Below are 10485 nucleotides of genomic sequence, written 5' to 3'. Positions count from 1 at the left end.
TATATATATATATATACATATATATATATATATATATATATATATATCTGATCTAATATATCTGATTGTATAATAATATTATAGTCTGATCTATTTAAGCAAATTTGATTATAAACAAATTATTAAGGAACACTGTTCCATTTTATTAAAGAATATATATAATATTTAAGACATCTTAATTATAAGACATAATAATGTTCTTCGGGATATTCAATTCATATTCAATTAATGTCTCAACGGCAGCACATTGAAACAAAATAAATTACTAAAATCAAATGAAAAATATTTTAACTTCAAGACATCATAATGTTTTCCAGGATCATATTTAATTGATGTTCCAAAATGTCAGTACTGAAACAAAGTAATTTACTTAGTTTTGCTATAATCAAATCTACAAATAATAAATTATTATTAATAAATTTAATAAAATTAAGTAAAAAATACCTTTTTTTTCTCTGGAACAAAGTAATTTTATTTACTTAGTTTTAATTGCTATAATCAAATCTACAAATAATAAATTATTATTAATAAAATGTCCAAAGTTACTAGATTTAAAAAAAGATTTGAAATCTCAAATCACTAGATTTGAAATAAATTGAGACTTAAAAGTTACTAAATTGAAAAGTTGGGATTTAAAAGTTACTAGATTCCGAAAGATTCTAAATATTATTAAATTCTGTATGTTTTTGAAAGTTAGGGCCAAAGCACATATGACAGTCGTAGTCGTGGACGTAAGTAACGCACAAGCTTTGGCGTATCCTGATCTGTCAGGTCGGGGACTACGACCGTCGTATATCGCTACGCCATGTTATGTGCTTTGGCTCTTACTCTATTTTAAAAATTATTTCTGAGTTATTAAAATGACTAATTTAAGATTTCCGCAGCTATTAAGCCCCTTGCACGCCAGGCAACAGGCAATAGGAACAGGGAATAGAAATCAGAAATCATGTATAAATGCAGAATAAACAGTGACACAGGCAATAGACACAGAGTTTCCGTCACGTTGGAAATTCTGTGCCTATTGCCTATTGCCAACCAATCATAGCATTTGAATTTTTTAGGTTGTAATTAACGATTTTTTGGTTATTTCCTGTTCCTATTGCCTGTTGCCTGGCATTGTGCAAGGGGCTTTAGACTCCAAATTCACTGTCAAACGAAGGAACCAATTGAATTCAGCGGACATTTCGTTTCCAACAGTTTCCAAGCAACGCCGCGCGGCGGACACCGGCGCCACGGTACGATGTCCGCGATATTGGCACCGCTGGGTAGCGTCATCGGCGAATAGTGACGTTTCGCCGCGCGACGTTGGCCACGTCGTCGCATGACGAGAGATCGACTCGGGGACAAGTGTGTGGCTGTGCGCTTGGCTTCATTCGTTCGTGTTCGTTCGGTAACAATGGCGGCAGACCTCGACCAGTTTCAACAGCTTCTGAATACACTCCTCAGCACAGACAACGATGTCCGGACGCGGGCGGAGGTACGTGTAAACGCCTGGGTGAATTCTCGCGGTCGCGCCCGCTCGACGTCGATCGCGCGCCGGGATGCTGCCGCAGGCCGCCCGGCGGATCGCGGCACACGTTCCGTCGTGCCGAGCACGTTGCCGACGTGTTGTGTGTCAGAGCTCGGGCGCGGGCTGCTCCGGCCGGCGTCGGTCCGCGCGACGCGGTCCGTCAAACGGCGACGTCGCCGGTCGGTTCATCATCGTCGACCGCGAGGAATCCGTCGAGCGCGACGACCGGGCGTCGAATTTCCGCGACGCGCCTACCCGCGCGCGATCGGTCAAGAAATCCAAAATGGTGGCCTCCCCGCACGCGGGCATCGCGCGCCCCGCGTGCCATCCGTCAGCTCCGCGTGTACGGGCGACACGAATGCCGACGCTCGCCGGCGTGCTCTGCTCCGAACTATTTTTTTTTTCTTCACGGGCAGCGCGACTTGCTCGCGATCAACGCGATGACGCGATTAACGTCCGGCCGTGCGTCCGTCCGTCCCCGCGCGGCACGCGCGTTCCACGCGAGATGCGTCTCGGTTTCCCGCCTACACACGCGAGCCACGCGATTTCCGGCGACATCGTGGCGTGCACCGCGTGTGCATCGTCGTTCCTCTGGTTCCGCGATGTTCGCGAGCCGCCCGAGAATATCGGCTCGCGAATCGCGACTTTGATGCCGCTCGGCGCGCTCTATATATGCCTTTTACCTTGACTCACGGCACGATCACGTGTCGAGCGTAATTCGTCGAATATTCATACGTGCGTCGATTACGATATGTACGCCGCACGAAATGCGTCAGATCCAGCTTGGTAAATTTAGTTCAGGAGAGAGGGAGAGAGAGAGAGAGAGACTGAAAGAGAGAGAGAGCTTGGATTTTGGCATCTATGAAGATAAATATCTGTAGATATATTCATTGCACATTGCTTTGTATATAACATATAATGTATAACAACAGGATAAAGACATTACAATGACTTTACAATTTTCATGTCGCTTCTTCTTTTGCGCTTTTGTAAAATTTGATTTTTCTTATAGAAAATTATGTGTTTCATTCTTCAAAGGAAAAATTGATGCTTTTTAGATAAATATAAATTTGTAGGAAATTTTGAATAAAGAAACTTTATAGCTTAACTTTCTAAAGGAATTGTATTATTTGATTAGAAAGCTTATATTATGTCATTGGGAATTTAACAAAGATCTTAAATAATCAACGATATTTTTAATGAGAAATTGAAATTATTTAGGAGGCATACGGAAATCTTCCAGTGGAAAGCAAGGTGACGTTTCTGTTAACTACCGTTTGCAATGGCACGCTTGCAGAAGAGATGCGGGCCATAGCCGCAGTGTTGTTGCGTCGGTTATTCTCTTCAGAATTTCTGGACTTTTATCCTAAGGTAGTCTAAAAAAGCTCCTTTCCTTAATTTCCAGTTGCTACATAAAATATCTTTCTTAAAATAAGCTTTTTTTCAATTTAGCATTATTGCTACTTTGTTTCTTAAACGGTTCTTATCAAGAAATTAACTTAATAATCATCTACGTTTGAATCAAAGGTCAGTTAAAGATAAATTTGATATGCAATTATTTCACAGATTCCACCGGAGGCGCAAATCCAATTGAAAGAACAAATTTTACTATCAGTCCAAACCGAACAAACCGAAAGTATCCGACGTAAAGTTTGCGACGTTGCAGCCGAAGTTGCCAGGAATTTAATAGACGAAGATGGTAATAATCAGTGGCCGGAGTTTCTTCAGTTCCTATTTCAATGCGCGAATAGTCCGTTGCCGGCATTAAAAGAGAGCGCGCTTCGTATGTTTACGTGAGTTTTTTTTTTTATATTTATCTTGTATGAGTGGTGTATTTATTAAGAATATGAGAGTAAAGCGTATTAAATGTGCATGCAGATCCGTCCCAGGCGTATTTGGAAATCAACAAGCAAATCATCTCGATCTTATAAAACAAATGTTACAACAATCTGTTTTGGACCCGACAAATTATGAGGTAATGTGAAATTTGCGTACTCATTTATTTTTCGTACTTTTATTTAGTCTAACAGGAGATAGATACGCGAGTCTCGACAAGATGAGATTACTCGTCACATAATTTCTCCAAAAAAAATATATGCCTTCTGATGACTGTAACTTGTGAAGTATTAATTTACAGACAGATACGGGGCATACATTTTATATGGAATAGTTACATTTGTGTTGACGTCCTAAACAAAAATTTTTTTTTTAATTATCAAGTTTTCTATAAGAGTAATTGTAATAATTGCAATTGTTCTTGTCACACAGGTCAGGTTTCAAGCAGTAAGAGCAATTGGAGCGTTTATAACATTACATGACAAAGAGGAAAATATACACAAGCATTTCTCAGAACTAGTTCCAGCGCTTGTACAAGTAACCGCCCAATCTATAGAAAAGCAAGATGATGATGCTCTTATAAAAGTGTTGATAGACCTTGCTGAAACCACGCCAAAATTCCTCAGGGGACAATTAGACAATGTTATGCAAATGTGCATGAATGTATTCTCCAATGAAGAGATGCCTGACTCTTGGAGGCAATTGGCACTAGAAGTTTTGGTGACTCTAGCAGAGACTGCACCAGCTATGGTACGCAAAGTTGGTGAAAAATACATTGTATCTTTAGTACCATTGGTATTGAAGATGATGACTGATTTGGAAGAAGATGAAAAATGGAGTTTCTCTGATGAAATTATCGAGGAAGATAACGATAGCAACACTGTAGTTGCGGAAAGTGCTTTAGATAGATTGGCGTGTGGCCTGGGAGGGAAGACTATGCTACCACAAATTGTGCAAAATATCCCTACAATGTTAAATAACAATGATTGGAAGTATAGGTAAACAATCTTTATTTTTTATATATTTAGTTATAATTTATATATATGATATTTATGAACGTATTCACAGAAAAGTCAGCAGTTACATACTTTTATGTAATTGCGTTACGTCTGTGATAGAATAACGAATGAGATAATTCTCTTTCCCAGCTGCCGTTTTGGCAGTTGGTCTGAGACTCTCATTGGATGTTTAAAATGAGAATTGGCAGTTGTACGATATGACTGCTATAATTACAAAAACATACAGTTTTTTAAATATTTGTTAAATAATAAAATTTTATATCTTTATCCTTGTCCATTGTGTATATAAAAATATATTTTCTATTATTTAGACATGCAGCACTTATGGCTATCTCAGCTGTTGGTGAAGGGTGCCACAAGCAAATGGAAGCTCTTTTACCACAAATAATGGACGGAGTCATACAATATTTACAAGATCCGGTAAATACAAAGACACGCTTGCTTCATAATTTTATTTGACATCAGCTATTAGTTTAAAATTATTTCTTCTTACATCAAATTATATGTATGTAATTTACTAAGCCACAAATAAATCCGACAGTTATATTTATTTGGATATGACTAGTGATACAACTGTGGCAAATTAAGCACAGGATACAAATTCTTTCAATATTACTGTTTTAGTAATACAGAAAATCAAAATTTGTTCCTTGCGGTTCCTGAGAGCTGACTACTGCTAGTAGTAATAGTAGTCATAGTTTTGGAACATATATTTCCATTCACAAACATAATATAATATAAAAATAAAATTTGTGGATAAATTAAGTAATGTTGGATCTTTTTTTTTTTTTAGCATCCTCGTGTAAGATACGCTGCCTGCAACGCAGTAGGTCAAATGTCTACAGACTTTTCGCCCATATTTGAAAAGAAATTTCATGATAAAGTTATCCCTGGATTATTGATGGTGTTGGACGATAACGCAAATCCCAGAGTTCAAGCTCACGCTGGCGCCGCTCTTGTGAACTTTAGCGAAGATTGTCCCAAAAATATTCTCACTCCATACCTCGATGCCATAATGGCTAAACTTGAATCTATCCTGACTGCTAAATTCCACGAATTAGTTGAAAAGGGAACTAAGCTCGTACTGGAACAGGTAAGTTGAGTTATTCTTAGCTTTATGCTTTTTATATCCAGCCGCCCATGGGAGCTGTTGCTTTATGCAGATTATGAATTTAAAATGAGGAATCAAATCCGAAATCTGCCAATTATAAGTTTGCCATTTCCACATAAAGCCACGTTAAATTCTCGAGTTATAATAAATTGTAAAATATAAATAAACGTTTACGAAAAGTTAGGACTTATTGTAAAATTGATTCTTTTTTTGTTTATACAGGTTGTCACGACAATTGCTTCTGTTGCGGATACATGCGAAGAGCAATTTGTAACTTATTACGACAGGCTAATGCCTTGTTTAAAATATATTATTCAAAATGCGACTCAGCAGGAACACAAAATATTACGAGGCAAGACTATCGAATGTGTCAGTCTTATAGGCCTAGCTGTTGGCCCAGAAAAGGTGATTAAATTTTCTGATACCTTGAAGTTTTCTGAATGAAAAGCTCATAATTATCAATTATATACTGTTTTAATATTGTATATATTAATATTGTTTAATCTCAACAGTTTATTGCCGATGCTAGCGATGTTATGGATATGTTACTCAAAACACATTCAGAAGGTGATCTTCCTGATGACGATCCGCAAACCAGCTATCTTATATCTGCTTGGGCCAGGATTTGTAAAATTCTTGGTAAGATATTACATAATGAAGACTTTTTATGCACTTTTGAACATTCCACGTTCTATCGTACTGCAGGAAGTTTTTATAATCACACAATTCCTTAAAAACACTTGTATTTTTTTTATAGGGAAACAATTTGAACAGTACTTACCATTAGTAATGGGACCCGTATTGCGAACAGCCGCTATGAAACCTGAAGTTGCATTACTAGACAATGAAGACATGGAAGGCATTGAGGGTGATCTTGATTGGCAGTTTGTTTCACTAGGAGAGCAACAAAACTTTGGAATCAAAACAGCTGGTTTGGAGGACAAGGCTTCTGCGTGCGAGATGTTGGTTTGTTACGCGCGGGAATTAAAGGAAGGCTTTGCGGATTATGCGGAAGAAGTGGTGCGATTAATGGTGCCGATGTTGAAGTTTTACTTCCACGACGGTGTCAGAACTGCAGCTGCGGCAAGTTTGCCGTATCTTCTCGACTGTGCTAAAATAAAAGGTTATTAGATAATTTAATATTTTTATTGAAGAACCACATAACTTTTCTATCGTCAACTGTCTTATCGCACATATCAATGTTTACAGGTCCACAGTATCTAGAAGGCATGTGGGCATATATTTGCCCAGATCTTTTGAAAGCTATCGATACAGAACCAGAATCGGAAGTGTTGTTGGAATTATTGTCCTCTTTAGCAAAATGTATCGAGACATTGGGCGCAGGTTGCTTAAGTGCACCGCATATGACTGAACTTTTACGACTTTTAGATAAGTTACTTAAAGAACATTTTGAAAGAGCAGTTGCTAGATTGGAGAAACGAAAAGATGAAGATTATGATGAGGTAATAATTTGTGATGAGGTAATAATCTATGTATAGTAAGCTATAAAGTCTGTTGTCTAGAAAACTTGACAGAAATTTTTTAAATAATTAAATGAATGTTATAAAAATATATTTATCTGTATTAACTATATTTATTGGTTTAGGTTGTTGAAGAACAACTTGCTGATGAAGACAATGAGGACGTATACACGCTCAGCAAAATTGCTGACATTTTGCATGCCTTATTTACAACTCACAAGTCTTCATTCTTCCCATACTTTGATCAAATATGCGTACATTTCGTAAAATTACTGAGTCCCGAAAGATCGTGGGCGGATCACCAATGGGCTTTATGCGTCTTTGACGACGTTATAGAATTCGGAGGACCTGACTGCGCAAAATATCAAGATCTCTTTTTGCGACCCATGATTCAATACGTTTCTGACAAGTCCGCAGAAGTTAGGCAGGCAGCAGCTTATGGCTGCGGAGTTTTAGGCCAATTTGGTGGAGAAGGCTTTGCGCAAGCGTGTGCAGAAGCTTTACCAAAACTGATGGAAGTTATTAGCGATCCCGAATCTAGGTCGCCAGAGAATGTAAACCCCACTGAAAATGCTATTTCAGCAGTGACTAAAATTCTCAAATACAATAACAAAGCAATCAACGTCGATGAGATTCTTCCACACTGGTAAATTGATATTTTAAGAAATTGTTATTTTTAATAAATATAAATTCATAAACTTTACTCTAAACGCTTCTTTACAGGCTAACTTGGCTGCCAGTTGTCGAAGATGAAGACGAAGCCCCTCACGTATACGGATATCTATGCGATTTGATCGAAGCAAATCACGCAGTAGTTTTAGGAACGAATAATGCGCATTTGCCGCGACTTATAAGTTTCTTTGCCGAAGCGTTGTTCAGAGAAGCCGTGCCTACCGACCATCCCGTTATGTCTAGAATCATTAGTATCGTTAGAGAAATACAGGTGTGTGGGAAAAAAAGTCTATACTTATCGTTGCAAGCTTTCGGATAATATAATAAATATACATAATAAATGACAAATGATTTTATTTCTTTCCAGAAAAACGACACGATATTCCAGGCGATCATTATGCAGTTAACAACAGATCAACAACAAGCGCTTCATGAGGCACTCAGTGCACTAAGTTGAATTTTTAACATCGTAACAAATGAAATTATTGCTCGTGTTAAATAATCTCCCGAAAAAAAAAAAAATCGTAATTAAAATCGCAAATATTGTATATAGGTATATTGTACCTATAAAACATTTGCTCCAGCCTAGTTATATATACACACGCAGATATATTTAAGCATTCTACATATTATTATCCACATACTTGTTAAGTATGTATTTCTGTATCATTATCAGATTTGATTAGTTTTCTATTATCAGGGATTGTTGAATAATTGAAGTAAAATTAGGGTTTGTCACTGTTCGATTTATAATGCTTCTACGAATGAAGCTAAGTCGACAGAAATTTTATCGATTATGAATGAACTCACATTGGCAGAATTTAAAACTGTATATCCCTAATTAATATTTTAAATCCAATATTTTATATGTATATATATATACTTGTTGTATATATACCTCTTTTCTTTCTACATTACATTGGTGAACATTTATTAAAAAAGTTTATGAATAATGACATCGACTTAAATCAGACATTCAAACGAGAACATTCTCCTGCCATTGAGAGTCGAACGATGCTAAATCATCTTTTAAAAAAATGGCTTTGTAAAAATTGCATAGTACATACATATAGCTTTGTTATGCGAGTATAACGTTAAGGAATTATGATTTTGTCACTGTGATCTTTCTAAATTGCGTCAACATTCTCAAGCTATCCCACGTTCCGGTAAGGTAACAAAGCTGATAATGCAAGATAGACTGGAAAGCCTCATTGTAGCCATGAAGTGAACGCGTGACATTGTGATTTAGGTATTTTTATTATTAAATTTAGATACATGTTATTTAATGATGCAATTTAATGTTGCAATGTTGAGCTCTATATACGAATGCCTTTTGAATGAAACGTAATGAAGAGTTTTAAAAATTTTAGATTCGAGATCAGTAAGATGTGACTCCGCGACTATAACGAATAAATTTTTTTCTTATTTAGATAGAGATACATTAAAAATTTATGTTTTCAAGTGCTGCAAATTTTTCTTGTAATCTTACAGCTAATTCGTATTGAGTTATGCTTACTACAACATTATTCTTATCGTAAAACCAAAATGTGTTACTCGAGAATAAAAAGAAGAAATATGAAAGATATGCCAAAAAAAAAAGCGATTTGATAATACGGAATGCATTACGTTTCCTTCGGCTGATGTAACACGATGAGAATTGAGATGTTGAAAAGGACTGAGCGAAATAATCCATTTAAACGGCTCCCGCCTCCGTTCTTGTTGCTATTTATTTATAAAATATGTACTCCGATTACTTGCGACTGTCTCGAAATTTCACCGATGGAAAAAGTTTTACCTCTAGTACACCATCGCGGCTACTCTTACCGTAAATGTTCCAAGTAAATAACAACCTTTTTTTACTAAGACGTGTAGAGGAGTAAAAGTAAAGAATAAACATTTATTTGTACATACGTCAAAGTATATAAAAATATCGCGAACACGTATAGAGTTGAAGTATCCGATTGTTAAGTATCCATGATATACGGTAGGCACTGCCTCGTTATTTCACCGAAAGTCAACACGATCTTGTAAGATGCACATAATTGCAGCAAATACATACGGAAGAATCGATACTGGACTGTTTATGACGTTTATGCGATACACATTTGCGACAGAGAAAGAGAAAGAGAGAGAGAGAGTAAAAATCAATGTGAAAAGAAAGGAAAAATTATAATTCTTATATAGAAATTATTTTAAAATCATTACTAGCTAAAATAAATCTCAGCTTTGTAATCGTTTGTTTTGCTTCACCTACATTCATATACATCTTAATTTTAATAAATTTAATTTAATGGCCAGTATGTATATTTTGTGCAAAACTTTGCGTTAAATAGAACGTATAATATACATCGTACATTGTAGAATTTTTGCAAAAGTTAAGTCGTCTTAAATAATCAATAAGAGTTAACTGCTCATCGTCGTTTGACGTTTATCTCGCCCAGTATAATTATCTTCGAGTAAAATTTATTGCAAGGCTATACGATAACTATCCTATAGGCGTTTCCATGACGTGTAAAAGCCGATAAGAGAGGCAAAAGAAATGCGTATTAATTATCGGCATGCAATTCAAACGTACCGTCGAAGTTGGAATAGTTAAAAATATCATGCATATCATTCGTATCAATTTACGGAGTGTCGCTTTATCGATCACACTGTCGCGAACGATAAAATATTTTCGTAGATGGTTGACGAGCGTGGCGCGTATGATTTCCCAAGGCATTAACACTTGCATCGTATGTCACAACATAACGGGATATTGCAAATGCATTTATTTATAGCACTCGCATTTTGCCGTTTCATTTTACATGAGTAATTCATATTTCAATATCAATATATTGGGAGGGTGAGACAGGTCAA

General features: G+C 36.6%; 1 protein-coding gene and 1 non-coding gene across 2 annotated transcripts; both read left to right on the top strand.

Moving 5' to 3' along the window:
• The first annotated feature begins 1262 nt into the window (after positions 1–1262).
• On the top strand, positions 1263–9861 carry LOC112467854 (importin-5). Its single transcript, XM_025036730.1, has 14 exons — positions 1263–1477; positions 2732–2881; positions 3077–3303; positions 3389–3485; positions 3779–4344; positions 4677–4785; positions 5159–5458; positions 5699–5881; positions 5989–6115; positions 6234–6599; positions 6686–6939; positions 7083–7603; positions 7681–7900; positions 7997–9861. Exons 1-14 carry the CDS (start codon positions 1322–1324, stop codon positions 8084–8086), a joined length of 3366 nt encoding a protein of 1121 aa, XP_024892498.1. The 5' UTR covers positions 1263–1321; the 3' UTR covers positions 8087–9861.
• On the top strand, positions 3538–3668 carry LOC112467876. Its single transcript, XR_003042337.1, has one exon.
• Positions 9862–10485: the final 624 nt, after the last annotated feature.

Source organism: Temnothorax curvispinosus, unplaced genomic scaffold (genome assembly GCF_003070985.1).
Source record: "Temnothorax curvispinosus isolate PA1 unplaced genomic scaffold, ASM307098v1 QBEX01017838.1, whole genome shotgun sequence".
Taxonomy (NCBI): domain Eukaryota; kingdom Metazoa; phylum Arthropoda; class Insecta; order Hymenoptera; family Formicidae; genus Temnothorax; species Temnothorax curvispinosus.
Note: the sequence above shows the minus strand (reverse complement) of the source record. Positions and strands in the feature narration are given on the sequence as shown.

Excerpts from the sequence above, each read along its gene's own strand:
- LOC112467854 (XM_025036730.1), top strand. The coding sequence starts at position 1,322 with ATGACGAGAGATCGACTCGGGGACAAGTGTGTGGCTGTGCGCTTGGCT. Across the intron at positions 4,786-5,158 it reads TACAATATTTACAAGATCCG|CATCCTCGTGTAAGATACGC; the intron begins GTAAATACAAAG and ends TTTTTTTTTTAG. Across the intron at positions 7,901-7,996 it reads GTATCGTTAGAGAAATACAG|AAAAACGACACGATATTCCA; the intron begins GTGTGTGGGAAA and ends ATTTCTTTCCAG.